The sequence below is a fragment of the Podarcis vaucheri genome (genome assembly GCF_965113315.1).
Source record: "Podarcis vaucheri genome assembly, chromosome: 1".
NCBI lineage: Eukaryota > Metazoa > Chordata > Lepidosauria > Squamata > Lacertidae > Podarcis > Podarcis vaucheri.
In genome coordinates this window covers 93,917,687-93,932,372 of record NC_138759.1, presented here as the reverse complement: position 1 = coordinate 93,932,372, position 14,686 = coordinate 93,917,687, and the positions used below count along the sequence as shown (strand labels likewise).

General features: G+C 45.3%; 2 protein-coding genes across 5 annotated transcripts in view; one reads left to right on the top strand and one right to left on the bottom strand.

Moving 5' to 3' along the window:
- Positions 1-5,857, bottom strand: part of SLC49A4 (solute carrier family 49 member 4) — a 67,926-nt gene extending 62,069 nt beyond the window's left edge. For both annotated transcript variants that reach the window (XR_014222838.1, XM_082235614.1), the window contains exon 1: positions 4,878-5,857. Coding sequence is in view for 1 of the 2 variants with exons in the window: in XM_082235614.1 (XP_082091740.1) it covers positions 4,878-5,283 (406 nt within the window). In the remaining variant the exon portion in view is untranslated. The remainder of the gene's footprint in view (positions 1-4,877) is intronic.
- Positions 5,858-6,424: 567 nt separating this feature from the next.
- HSPBAP1 (HSPB1 associated protein 1) overlaps positions 6,425-14,686 on the top strand; it is a 53,558-nt gene continuing 45,296 nt past the window's right edge. For 2 of the 3 annotated variants that reach the window (XR_014222839.1, XM_082235618.1), the window contains exon 1: positions 6,428-6,695. Coding sequence is in view for 1 of the 3 variants with exons in the window: in XM_082235618.1 (XP_082091744.1) it covers positions 6,653-6,695 (43 nt within the window). In the remaining 2 variants the exon portion in view is untranslated. Of the gene's footprint in view, positions 6,696-11,519; positions 11,675-14,686 lie in introns of all 3 variants that reach the window. The other variant, XM_082235620.1, reaches the window with a different exon arrangement.

Sequence of the window (14,686 nt, the reverse complement as noted above, 5' to 3'; positions counted from 1 at the left end):
CTTGAAGAGCAGCTGTAGGCCATTACTACTAAGTTTATCTGAGTGTATACTGATAAATATTTATAAAAGTTGCATTTTACTGTCATAGCCTGAACCACTTTCTAATTTTCTCAACTTTAGTTGCGTTATTTCTGTGCTCTAAGCTTCAACTCCTTCCCTAAATTCCTCATACTCCCTTATTATATGAGCAATACAATGTGAACTAATATCTAAACACTATCAGTGCAAGTTTAATTTCCATGTGCTCACATTTATCTATCAATGCACAACTGACTGTTTCTGAAACTAGTAAAGGTAAAGGTACCCCTGCCCGTACGGGCCAGTCATGTCCGACTCTGGGGTTGTGTGCTCATCTCGCTTAAGAGGTCGGGAGCCAGCGCTGTCCGAAGACACTTCCGGGTCACGTGGCCAGTGTGACGAAGCTGCTCTGGCGAGCCAGCACCAGCGCAGTGCACGGAAACGCCTTTTACCTTCCCGCTATAAAGCGGTACATATTTATCTACTTGCACTTAGTGGTGCTTTCGAACTGCTAGGTGGGCAGGAGCTGGGAGCGAACGGCAGGAGCTCACCCCGCCGTGGGGATTCGAACCGCCGACAATGCGATCGGCAAGTCCTAGGCACTGAGGTTTTACCCACAGCGCCACCCACGGTCCCGGGTTTCTGAAACTACTTGTACACTAAAGCACAATGACAAATCTGTTGAATGTTTTGGGTTCACATAACTGGTCTGGCCAACTTTTGTCAACCACCAGAAAGAGAGATGCTTGTATGCTGAAAGATTTAGGACTCCTGAAAGACTTAAAAGATCTTTAATGTATAGGGATAACTATGAGAACCTTTCAGTGATGAGGCCATGCAATGAAATGGACAGTAGATAAATTCAGGGCAGGCAAAACAAATTTCTTCTTCACCCCATAATTGATATAGAATTTGCTATTCCTTGTGATGGTTATAAGATTTGAAAGCTTTTTAAAATAGAGGATTAGACAAATTTAGCTGACATAAAAAAAAGAAATGAAGTCCCAATGCTTATAGGCAATTTAACTCTGATCACTAGGGGTAAACAGCACGATATGGCTGTAGCGTAGTGTCCTGTCTGCAAGCGCTCCAACAGTATGTTACTGGCTACTGTCAGGAGACATGTTAGACTTGTTCCAGCAACACCACTTTTATGTTCTTAGTCCAAGTTTCTTTAACAAATACATTTGCATATACTTATTCACAGAGCTGTCTGCTTCTGAATCTTCTTCTTTATGAAAACTACAATGAATGCCAGACAATATACTAAACATATAGACATCAATTTTGTGCTAGATGGTTCACTTTTGTTCCCTTTGAACAGCAGTTTTTTTTTCTGAATTGTGATTAGGGAGAACATTAAGGGGAAACTAAGGAAAGTTGTGAAGGTACACAAAACCTTCTAGGGAAAGAGGACACAAAAAGAATGGATGTAGTCATGAGCTTCTGTTCCAGCAGATTAAATTACCTGCTCCAAAGGTCAAATAACTGCGGCCATATTGATGAAGCATTCTGGGGACAACTGATTTTCTTCCCAAGTTGTAGTAGGAATATTTTCAGCATTCATTTACAAAAGAATTTATTCAAACTCTCCATAACAATGGGCATTTCTGATGCAAAAGGCAGAACTAGAGGCTCAGCCAGAGTTAGAAACTCATATATATAAGCTAGTGACCAAATGGCACCTTAAACCAAGGTTATGGTCACCACAACAATGTCTAGGCACATTGCTGTGGTGTCTTTTGCACTGGAATTTATTATCATTATTAGTATACATTTCATTTCTATACAGCTTTATATTTTAAAGAAAAGATCTCAAAATAGTTAACAACACATTAAAACAGCAATTGAAACAATCCAGAATAAAACAAAATCAAGCTTCAAGGGAAATATTTCAGATTCTTCTCTAAGTGACATTCTGTTTTCCCATATTTATTTACCAACAATTTATAGAGCTGCACCATAGCAGAAGTACTCTAGGAAGGCAGTGTGGTATGCATTGGTACCTCGGGTTAAATCCTAAATTCGTTCCGGAAGCCCGTTCTTAACCTGAAACTGTTCTTAACCTTAAGCACCACTTTAGCTAATGGGGCCTCTCGCTGCCGCTGCACGATTTCTGTTCTCATCCTGAAGCAAAGTTCTCAACCCGAGATACTATTTCTGGGTTAGTGGAGTCTGTAACCTGAAGTGTATGTAACCTGAAGCATATGTAACCCGAGGTACCACTGCAGTGGTTAAGAGTGCCAGACTAGGACCTGGTAGATCATGAAGATCACTGGGTGACTTTGGGCCAGTCACAGCCTCTACCTCACTGGTTTATTGTCGGGATTAACTGAGGAGTAGGGGTGAACCATGTACAAGGGAACCCCCACTTACGCAGGGGTTCTGTTCCCAGCTGCTGCACATGTCACCAGGTCGCACCTGAGTGGGAATTCCCCTGACCCTTTCAGTGCCAAAAATGGCATGTGTCAGTGGAAGTGCATGTGCTGATTGTGCGCAAGTGGGGAGACACCTGTAATCCTTGGAGAAAAATGTGGGGTATATATGCAATAAATATTTTGCTCACCTGCTTAAGAAAGCTGGAGGGGACAGCCAAATGGAAATGTCAGTAGCCAACTTGGCATCAGAGATCTCCACATGGCCACAGTTGGCCACGTGCCAGTCACAAAATGCACCTGGCAAATTTTGAACACTGGACTCAGAATGAAGACACCTGAGCATAGCATGATTGTGCTCCTTCCATGACTACAGGCAGCAAGATATTCCAAAAGAGCAGCACTCAACCAAGGTATGCGTCCCTTGGACAAAGGTTGCAGAATACTATATTGCTATAATAAATGAGTTTTATTTACAAATATACAGGTAGGGAGTTCAATTTAAACACTCCAACAAACCTCATCCATGCTCCCATATTAGTTTTGTAAAGACAGTCAGCATCCCCAAAAATGCTGTGAGCTTTGGGCCCCAAAATCAGCTCTGTATGTAACTCTCTTCCTTTAGTCCCACTGGAAAGAAAACCTCAAATCTATTCCTCCTTACACAGAGAGAGACACCTTGAAAGTCTAAAGTGGGAAGCCTGCTCTACATGTGAGGTTTTACCATGTGACTTAGAACACTGCACGATCAGGGTTCTAGATTGCATAACTGGCCTGTGTATGTTGGTCTATATACCACTCAGAGACAGCGATGTAATGCAGGGAGATGGTGTGGCCTTGTTCTTTCCCCCATGTAAGTTCCAAACACCTGGAATATCAAAAATGGGGATGACAATGAACATGAGTAACAAACAGTGGTGCTTGGAAAGTCAGGTCAAAATGTGGAGGTTGGGGTATTCTGTCCTGAATTGGGGAGAGTGAAAGAGGGCAGACTGCGAGGCCATCGGCTTTGAGTGAGAAGAGTCAGGACACCTTCTGCATCCCATTGATTCATCCACTTCCCATATCTCATAAATAGCCCAACCCCATCCGTTGTAACTCTGTGGTACAATGTAAAATCCTGCGCTACATAAACAGGCAGGTTAACCTGCCAAGTTTTCTGTTACTCACCGTTACTCACCTTTTCTTTTGTACAAAAAATGTGGTCCGTACAAACACACTTGCAAATGCACATACAAACACCATTCTAGGAGCAAGGAACAAGCATGACGAACAGCATCCTTATTTCACTAACCGTTTCCTCAAGTCTACGCCTTTAAGTCACTGAACCAGCAGAGTAGCTCATAGAATCTGGTTTCAACCAATGTGATCTACTCTGACACAGCATTAAAACATGATTATTAAGCAGCAATGATCACAGATCCAAAGAGCTACTGTAAACACAACAAAAGGCCCTTGAAAGCTCAGAAGAAATTCTTAACTTTGCTGTGAGTCCTAGAAGACCTGCTCCCTGCCCTGCAGGCCCTTTTCTACCTGGGCTGGAAGGGTGTAGGCCTGACTGACTCCAGCTACAAAAGCTGAGGTTGCAAAGCTGAGGCTGCTGAACAGACACTGGGGGGGTGGGGGGTTAGATTGTTGCTGTGATATTAATTTTTTGTTTGTTTATTTTAGATCTTATGATTTCCATGGAAATTATTCGATTTGGTTGCACATTTTTTATGTTTTATTTATTATTACTCCTTTTGCTACATTGAAATTATGTGGGGGGTTTTCCATGTTGCTAGCCAGCTTGAACATAGAATATCAGCACACCCGCTAAATAAGTAATACATTAGATGGGGAAGCAGGTCTGTACAGTATTTTAAGAAGCAGATATTCTGTAAAGTGAGCAGCTTGAGACACATCGCTTCCCTCTAGAAACTTATCTCATGGGAAATACAGTGGTACCTTGGGTTAAGAACTTAAATCGTTCCGGCGGTCTGTTCTTAACCTGAAACTGTTCTTAACCTGAAGCACCACTTTACCTAATGGGGCCTCCCTCTGCTCCCGGAGCACAATTTCTGTTCTCATCCTGAAGCAAAGTTCTTAACCCAAGGTAATATTTCTGGGTTAGCGGAGTCTGTAACCTGAAGCATATGTAACCCGAGATACCACCGTACAGGCTCTTTGGTGAGGAAAGATAGAGAAAGTCAATAAATTAAGTAAATAACAGCATGGGACGTGGTCAAAAACGTGAACTTCAGCCCTTCTTCTACGCCTGTCTCTAACTAAAGTGGACTCTAATCCAGGAAAGCTTCTGCCACAAAATGTTCTCCTTTTAAGACTCAGTTGTTTCTACCTAGTAGGGTCGTTGCACCGCTGCCCACCTGCCCATCCCTTTGGGTATTTGCCCCAGATATTTAGGTGGGGTGGGAGCACTAGAAGCAGCAGGCCCCGCTCCAGCCAGCCAGCCAGCCAGCCAGCCCTCCCTCCTCTTTCCCTTACCCTTCTTGTCCATGAGCCACATGAAGAAGAAGCAGGGCACGAAGCCGATGGGCCCCCAGAAGACGAGCAGGGCGATGTCCAGCTTGGAGAAGGGGAAGGCCTGGCGGGCCGAGTTCTGGATGGGGCCCCAGGTGTTCCACACCAGGCCCTGCGCGAAGCCCAGCAGCGAGAAGAGCAGCAGCACCAGCCAGCGCCGCCCGTACACGCGGCCGGGCAGCGGAGGCGGCGGCGGGCGCGGAGGCGCCGCGGGGACCAGCCCTGGGCTGCGGGGAGCCGCCGCCCGCGAGGCCGCTGCCGTCCTCCGGGGCTGGCCATGCGCAGGGTAGTGCTGGGGCAGCGCCGCGGGCGCTGGCGGAGGCTGCAAGAGGGGCTCCCGCTCCTCGGGGCTGCTCCAGTCCGAGCCCATCGCCTCAGGGAAGGAGACCCCCCGCCGCCCGCTTGCCTGTCGCCTGCCTGCCTAGCCGGCCGGCCGGCGTCCTAACGTAACCCCACTTCAGCGGCGGCGGCAGTAACGCAGGCAGAAGGCAGCAGCCCGGGCAGCCGCATGCGCGATTCAGCCGGGCCTCACCCGACGCCGAAGCGCCTCTCGGCACAAGGCAGCGCATAGAGAGAGGAAAAGAATAGAGCAGCGAACGGTTGCTTGTCTTGCACACGGAACTTCCTGCTTTCATCCCGGGCGCGGTTTCACGTAGGAATGAAGCCCACCATAAACTCTTGCACCTGAGTGAGGATGTGTGTCAGGTTAAGACGCTGGCAGTCCTGTGCTTATTATAATACCCGGAGCAGACCCACTGAAATGGCAGGCCCTTAACATAAAGCCACGTTCATTGAATTCGGCGGGTCTCCTCTGAGGAGGGCTAAGGTTGGGACACAACCCTACGTTGCGGGCGTTTTCAGGGGCAGAAGCAACGGCTGTCCATTGAAGACGAAAGGGAGGGAAATGCAGGATTTGGGTGTCGCTGGGAGCGAGCGGCATGTCAACACGCACGCAGAAGATTAGTAGGGAAGACACGAGTTTATGGTCTAACGCGTGCCTTGTTTTGAGGCGGAGGAAATGTGATTGGTCTGAGTTTAATGGTTTTTTTAAAAAATTAAGCATTTAAAGATTTGTGTTGCTGACACTAATGCAATCCATTATCCTCATATTCTGGGAAGGAGGGGCCGTTGCTCGTTAAGACAGCCTTGCAAAGTAGCCCGCCTCGGTGCCTGCTCCTTGTAGTAGTTGCGAGTACAAATTAACACCCCCCCCCCGTAGGTATAGCTCCTGATTCTTCAGGGTTTGTCCACCTATACGTGCCCGTAGCTTGACCTCTCCCGCCCTTAGTTTGCACAGCTCTTTGGGGAAGAGGAGCAGCGCTGGTTCACACGTGTCTGCACGTGATTTGATTACCACATCCCTGATGAGCAGCAGCTGAATACGTGAACGCATTCCACCAAGCGTTGCGCAAGCGGGAGGGGAAGAGTTTCCTATTTGGGGATATCGGTAAACACTAGTGCGCTCTGCCCAGGCTAACTCGTGACTGTTGGCCGCAGCTTTGTTGTTACGTGGAAAGCAGCCGCGCGTTCCCCGAAGGACAAGGACAACAGCTGCCGTCCCACGCTTTGCAAGGCAAAACACAAACAAAAGCCACGTGATTCTGCGCCTGATCGCCCACGTGATCTCGGGGAGGGCTGGTGGTGGTGACGGCGAAACGTCGAGCCGCTGAGGGAGAAAGAGGAGGAGACCGGGGCGGTTTCTCTTTCGGAATAGGAAAGGCGAGAGAGAAAGGGAAACAATGGCAACGAGAGCGGATGCTCTGGTGGTCTCTTCGCTGCCCGGTAGGTTGCTCCTTTCTGTGCCAATATCTGTCCCGGTATCCCCGCCCGCCAGAGTATCGGATCTCACCTGCACAGGCTCTCATGTCTTGGCTTCTCAATTTACGTGGGACAGACATCAGGTTAACATGCCCTTTAGTGAACCAGCACCAACTTCGTTAAATACAATATAAGCCTTCCAGACTGCAGCGCCTTCAACCCCGAGTTGAAGCCGGTGGTGGCCAAGTCGTGTTGAACAATGTAGACGTTGTGCATATTGGCTGGTGAATGTTCAACCTGCCCATATTAACCGAGCAATATGTGAAATGTCCTGCTAATTGATTAATGGTTGCCCAGCCTTAGTTGGAAACTGTACACATTGACTGGGATATATGCAAAATTGCCTACTGGACACATTCTCCATGCAGTTTAGAAAATGTACACTAAGGCCAGCTTTATTCTGCGTTCATCTTGCATTCACCACAGCAAAACATACACAAACAAAAGTATAAATCCACTGTTCTCTTCACCACTAACTTGCTGATCAGTTAAGTGTAAGAAAAGCAGTGCTTTGAGAGGCTTTGATTCAGATATTACTTTAGATCTTGCATTCTTCCTTCTTTCCCATTGAAAACTAGTACAACTGTCAAACTGATCTTCACATTTAAAAAACAGAACGTTGACTGGCCATGCATATCCACCTCCATTCCAATGTCACAGCCTTCCAGGAAATGCATTTTGTTGTATTTTACATTTTTCCTGTGCTCCCCCACCCCTTGAAAAATGGTTTGGATTTGAGCGTTCATAACCAAAGTGTAGAAAGATGTCCGAAGTATATGCATTTCATGCTGATAATTCTTGTGTTCAGCTGTATTGCATTATATTTTGCATTTTGCCTCTTACTTTGAATATAGATAGGAGAACTGAGCTAGTATCTAACCTTGATATGTAGAATTGTGTCCTGAATATGCACATCAAACTTAATTCTGATATTTCAAAGGTCTTTCTTTGCCACGACACATAGCTATCTATTTGATTGTAAACTGGGGTGCGTGGAATATAAAAACTGCAGGAATAAGAATGACTCATTGCCTCCCCCAGAATTGCCCTTTTGTGAGTGCATGTTTCCCACAATGCTTTAAGTGAATACTCCCAGCAGCAGAGAGCAGCATACTAAGGGGTAACCTTTGGCCTATGGTCCATGTGCGGACAGAAACTGCCAAACTAGTTCTCACTTGCCCAGTTATTTTCCTTGCCCATGTTTGCTTCAGGAGATCTCATCATAAGAACATAAAACAAGACTGCTGGATCAGGCCCATGTTCCATGTAGTCCCATATCCTGGGGTCTCAGTGGCCAGCCTGATGCCTGTGAGAAGCCTGCAAGGTGGACATGAACAAAACAGCACTCTGCCCACTTGTGATTCCCATCAATTAGTAGTCAAAGGCATAATTTCTTGGGTTTCAAAGTGTCTGTGGGTATGTGCAGGAAGTTTATTCTTACAGAAAACCCTCACTGAGCCCAATCCATACCCATGTATATTGGTTGCAAGGGGAAAGATTTGCAGCAAAAATAAATTCATTATGATGTCATCTGTTGGTAAAGGCAAAAGAGAGAGCAGCTAGCCTTGCAGCAGTTAAGTGCATACAGTGGTACCTTGGGTTACAAACGCTTCGGGTTACAAGTACTTCGGGTTACAAATTCTGCTAACCTGGAAGTAGTACCTCGGGTTACAAAATTTGCCCCAGGATGAGAACGGAAATCGTGCAGCGGCAGCGGGAGGCTCCATTAGCCTCAGGTTATGAACGGTTTCGGGTTAAGAACGGACCTCCGGAACGAATTAAGTTCGTAACCCGAGGTACCATTGTACTGATGCTGAATTTGATCATGCACATGAAGGGGCAAAAAATAGTTCAAGTTTATGCTGATGATTCTAGAAAAACTGGCCTGTTGCCTGCATAACTCAATTTACTTCTTGCTTTTTTAATGCTGTTTTAGTTCTTCCTTCTTCCTGCTCACATGCATGTTGATGTGGAAGCAAGTCCCCATGTGGGCAATTAAACTTACTCACATTTTTACTTTTTAAATAGTTGTGGTTGCTTAGTTTTATTTCTGTTTAGGTTCTCCTTCTTGCACACATGCATGTTGATGTGGAAGCAAGTTCCTCTGAGGTTAATGAATCATGCTCATATTTTTACTTTATATATTATGTTTATATTCTCTTTTGTTTCCATGGAAATCAACACGCTGTGTGTAGGGTTCCCAGGTGGTCTGTCATCCCGACACAGCCTAGCTTAGCTTCAACAAGATAGGTGCATCATCTGCCTTCAGACACTGGCAACAGTCTGATCCTATGATGAGTTCAGTATGCCTAAGTCAATTGAATCCAACTCTGCATAAGAACTGGCCACTAGAATTGCAGCATTAGATGCAGACTTCACTAAATATTTCAACTTTTGGGGGAGGGTAGTAATGGCAGTTGTGATCCCCCTGCCCAATTCAGAACCCAATGTGGTTTTATGAGAAGTTCTCCTACAATTTCCTTATGATTATAATTTTTCTTTTCTAGTGGTTTAAATCCAAACTATCTTTGAAGTGAATGGGGAAGTCTGTTCATCTCATTATGTTGTATTGCCAATAGCCTACTGGTTTATGAGCGGTGTTCATAATGGATAAATACTATCTTACACGTTCCAAGCAGTATATTCATCTCTCTGAGGTTCTAATACAGTGGTACCTCGGGTTACATACACTTCAGGTTACATACATACTCCGCTAACCCAGAAATAGTACCTTGAATTAATACAGTGGTGCCTCGCAAGACGAAATTAATTCGTTCCGCAATTCTCTTCGTCTTGCGGTTTTTTCGTCTTGCGATGCACGGTTTCCCATAGGAATGCATTGAAAATCAATTAATGCGTTCCTAGGGAAACCGCCTTCAGACCAGGTCCGGGGACAATCTGTCCCCGGACCTCTTCTGAAGGCTGGGGGGGGGGACAAGGGCTTTTCTTCCCACCCCCAGCATTTTAAAAAAACCCGGGACAGCGGAGGACTTCTCCGCTGTCCGGGGCGATCTTAAAATGCTGGCGGGCGGCATTTTAAAATCGCCCAGGGACAGCGGAGGACTTCTCCGCTGTCCGGGGCGATTTAAAAGCCCCTGGGAAGGCAGGCAGGGGAGACAAAGACGTTTGCCCCCCCCCCGCCAGCCTTCCTCTTCTGAAGGCTGGCGGGGGTGAAAGTCTTTGCTCCCCCCCCCCCCGCCTGCCTTCAAAAGCTGTCCGGCCAAGGCTTCGCGGACCTCTCCGCCAGCAGCGGCAGCGCTGCCGCTGCTGGCGGAGGGTTGCCGGCATGCCGAAGCCTGCGCGCGCTGACATCAGCGCTCCCAGGCTTCGCGGACCTCTCCGCCAGCAGCGGCAGCGCTGCCGCTGCTGGCGGAGGGTTGCCGCCATGCCGAAGCCTGCGCGCGCTGACATCAGCGCTCCCAGGCTTCGCGGCGCTGATGTCAGCGCGCGCAGGCTTCGGCATGGCGGCAACCCTGCAAAAGACGTCCGGGGGAAGCGGGGAAGAAGCGCTTCTTCCCCGCTTCCCCCGGACGTCTTTTGCAGCAAGGGGCTGCAGGGAGATCGCTATCTCCCCGCAGCCCCTTGCTTCAAAAGAGAAGACCCGCTGTCCCCGGGGCAAGCTTCGTTTTGCGAAGCAAGCCCATAGGGAAATTCGTCTTGCGAGGCACCTCGAAAACGAAAAAACCTTTCGTTTTGCGAGTTTTTCGTCTCGCGAGGCGTTTGTCTTGCGGGGTACCACTGTAGTACCTTTGCTTCAGGATGAGAACAATAGTACCTTTGCTTCAGGATGAGAACAAATCGCGGCGTGGCAGCAGAGGGAGGCCCCATTAGCTAAAGTGGTGCTTCAGGTTAAGAACAGTTTCAGGTTAAGAACGGACCACCGGAACGAATTAAGTTCTTAACCCGAGGTACCACTGTACTGCATATTTACTAGGGAAAAGACCCCATTGAATACAGTAAGACTTGCCTGTGAGTAAACATGCATCAGGTTGAACTGTGAAGTGATTCCCCACCCCCCGACTGGTTAGAGAACTTTTGACTTCATATTCATTAAGGGGAACTTGTTCATAATGCTCACATGGTACAATGCCCAGTTTATTTAGTCCCATCAACTGGGCAATGTTTAGGTAATTTTTGGATCGGATCAATAAATAATCTGAAGATGATTATTCACACTCACCCTGTGTTCATATTGATGAAAATACAAACACTGGTAAGTTTCCTGTGCCTGTCCCTTACCTAGTAAATAAGAAAGTAGGAAAATGAAGAATGTAAATATGAGCATGAATCACGTATTCAGTCATTTGGACTAAGCCATCTTATTTTCAATATAATCATCTTTAAATCTCTTCTGACAGAATTAAGAGTTTAAGATAGATGTTAAATATTATTCATTTGTATTTTCCATTAATTAAATTGTAATTGAAATAACTAATTGCAATTACAGTATTTTAATTACTTTGTTTCCTAGCACCGTGGCCTGCATACAGATGTGACTGTAGTGATGTGACCTTTCCTCCCCAGTTAATTTAGCATAGTACAGCATTCCATGTGAATTTGCAGGCTATAGAGCTGTCTAAATTAGTTAATGTGGAGGAATGGCGCATTGTTGATAAACTGTTGGAAGCCAAATTAGCTTTATCTTGCAGCAAGCTGATAGCATTATTTTACTCATGGGACTAATACATCTCTAAATATGCTAATTTCACTCTTCTGTTGGGTGGTATTTTTAGCATTCTCATCGTTGACATTATAATATTAATGGAAGGAGATCTCTGCTTGCTTTAGCTTGCCTCGCAGTGTGGCCCCAGAGATGTGTATCACTAGAGAAGGAAATATATATCTACACAAGAAAAGGACTGATTTGTCACCTACAAGGCCTGCAGATAATCTAAAAGCCTGCACTCAAGACAAACCCCATTATGAAAAGTTATGTTAAAAAGGTAGGCCTGCCATTATGGACAAGCATTTTTGAAGCACAATGGTAGCCATGGGAGAATGTGTTTAAGATAACACTGGAATTTATCTGCTGCATTAATATCTCACACCAGCGTATATTTTTATTCTATGCACACTTACTTAGAAGTAAGCTCCATCAAGTTCAGTGGGGCATACTGCTAGTATGTTGTATATTGCACAGTTAGATTATTTCCTCCTTAGACTGAGGCACTCTTGTCACAGAGTGCTTTGGAAGCATAAACATTAATACTAAATAGGGGCACATCCATTTTCATTACACGCAGGGCGCTTATGTCACTCCAAGTTGTTGCTGCTGTGTTGCCTGGGGTTGAACTGGAGTCCCTAGATGGCCACAGGCTTCCCGTTCCTGATGTTGGCAAGAAGGGGGAGGTGAACCAGCAGCCCTATGGAAAGTGTGCAACTAATCTAATTAGGTGCACCTAACTGTGTAATATTACAGGGTACATGTATCTCCTGTGTAATCTATGCATTTGAAATACTGCCTTTTTATGTTGATTGAATTGCAGTGTGGCTGTGTTAGCAGGTCATAGTAAACAATAGTTTAGTGTGAGCTAAACAGATGTGAGCTTCATGGAGCTTTGGGTGAGCACATAGTCTTTGCTTCTTCTCAGACAGCTAAGATTAGGAATTCAAAAGATTTCATTTCTGTTTTTTATTAACTACAATGTTCTGTGTCCTCCAGACTTGGAACTGTAGTTAGGTACAGTAATCTTAACTTTATTTAGTTTGACTGAACCAGCTTTAGTAACGGTAGTTTGAAGCCAGCTTGTTTCAAACGTTAATGATAATCAGAGTGTACAGTTCTGGTTGCCTCACCAGCAAAAGGATGCTGTATAGCTGGAAATGGTTTGGAAAAGGGCAACTAAACTGATCAAGGGGAAAGATAAAGTACAAGTGGGGGAGAGTGCTGTTGTGCCCAGTCTTGCTTTCAGGCTTCCCATAGTTGTCTGGTTAGCCACTGTGAGAACAGGGTACGTCGGGTTACATACGCTTCAGGTTACAGACTCCACTAACCCAGAAATAGTACCTCAGGTTAAGAACTTTGCTTCAGGGTGAGAACAGAAATCGCGTGGCGGCGGCGCAGCAGTAGCAGGAGGCCCCATTAGCTAAAGTGATGCTTCAGGTTAAGAACAGTTTCAGGTTAAGAACGGACCTCCGGAACGAATTAAGTACGTAACCAGAGGTACCACTGTACTAGACTAGATTGGCCACTGGGCTGATCCAGCAGGCACTTACGTTTGCCTGCCTAGACAAGCCACAGTTAAGCAAACTTTTTGTCTCCTATTGACTACAAGGAACTATGAAAGGGGAGCACCTGAGCCCGCGACTTGCTGTGACTCATTTCTATTTGTTCACATTCCACTAAGCTATGGCTTAGTTTTTGCATGACATGCAATCATAGCCAGTGAGTTCCTGCTACAATTGTTCCTACTAGAATGCCATCTGACACTTTTCATATGCAGAGCTCTGCTGAGAGATGTTTTAATAAAAACTAAGCAGATTTGCCATAAGCAATTTAGAAAATAATAATTTAGAAGGCTTCTGATCACATGGAGTTAATTGAAGAAACTGGAACCTCTCAATATTTATACTGACATTTCTTGGATCAATAAGAATGTGATCTAGCCTCCTTGCCACATTTCTAATGCATATAGAGGTTCCACTTCTTTTCCTGACAGTCTGTGCTTTTATATAGCGTTTATGACCTAACATATATAACTGCTGTTTATTGATTTAAAACATTTTATCCCATTCTTCGGCCTGAAAAAATCTCAGAGCAGCTTATGAAGATTAAAAATAAGATAGTCCCTGCCCTCAGGCTTACAATCTACAAAACACACACAAAAGAAAAGGGGAATGGGAAGGAGGTGTTGTGCGGCTCAGCAACCTTTGACACAAGCTCTTTACAAAATTCAGCAGGTCATGGAACTGTATCTAAGCACAGTGCAAGGACTGCTGATTGCTTACTTTCTGGTGGTCTTAGCAGTAACAGTTGGTAAATGACATTAGAACCAAGCACGATGGAGGGTCTTGACAAACAGGAATTTATTAGGGGCATATTTTTTCTTGAGTGGAGAAGAGATGATTCAGTAAAATACTCCTGCTGAATATCAGCAGCTGTTTAAAATACAAAGGTTCTGCTCAGGAAAAAGATGGATACTCTAACAATGTAATCATCTTATTCAGATGATTAATAAATAATGTTTATTCCTAAGTAAGTGTGCATTGAATTTCACTGCAGTGGTACCTCGGGTTAAGTACTTAATTCGTTCCAGAGGTCCGTTCTTAACCTGAAACTGTTCTTAACCTGAAGCACCACTTTAGCTAATGGGGCCTCCTGCTGCCACTGTGCCGCCGGAGCACGATTTGTGTTCCCATTCTGAAGCAAAGTTCTTAACCTGAAGCACTATTTCTGGGTTAGCGGAGTCTGTAACCTGAAGCGTATGTAACCTGAAGCGTATGTAACCTGAGGTACCACTGTATTGAATTTATCTTTTAAAGCAGTGGTGGGCATGTCAGATTTGGCCCATGAGTCCGTTTTCTCTAAACATTGTCCACCTCCGTCACACCCGACACCCTATGTGATATAGAGTGTGGGGAGGTAGAGGCTGGGCTCTCAGTTCCATGGGAGAAGGAGCAAGGGTGGAATGGGAAGCAAGAGAACTTGGTGTCAGTGAGGCAAACAATTATATATCTGGGAAGTTCCCTATTCATATGAGGATTTGTTTTGGGAATTACCTTCGCATTTGTAGTTGATTTATATGTAACACCAAACAGTAGTTTGCTGCTGTATGAAAGAACCCACGACTCACACACTCCTTGCCCCTAGTATGCTCTGATTTTTCCTTTCATTTCAAAACAGTACTATTGCATCCAAAACAGGCAAACCAAGGTTTTCCCTACAAACCAGAATTGCAAATCTCTTTCAAGCTATCTTTTGCACTCCTAGGTTGTGAGCATACTATGCTTTGCCC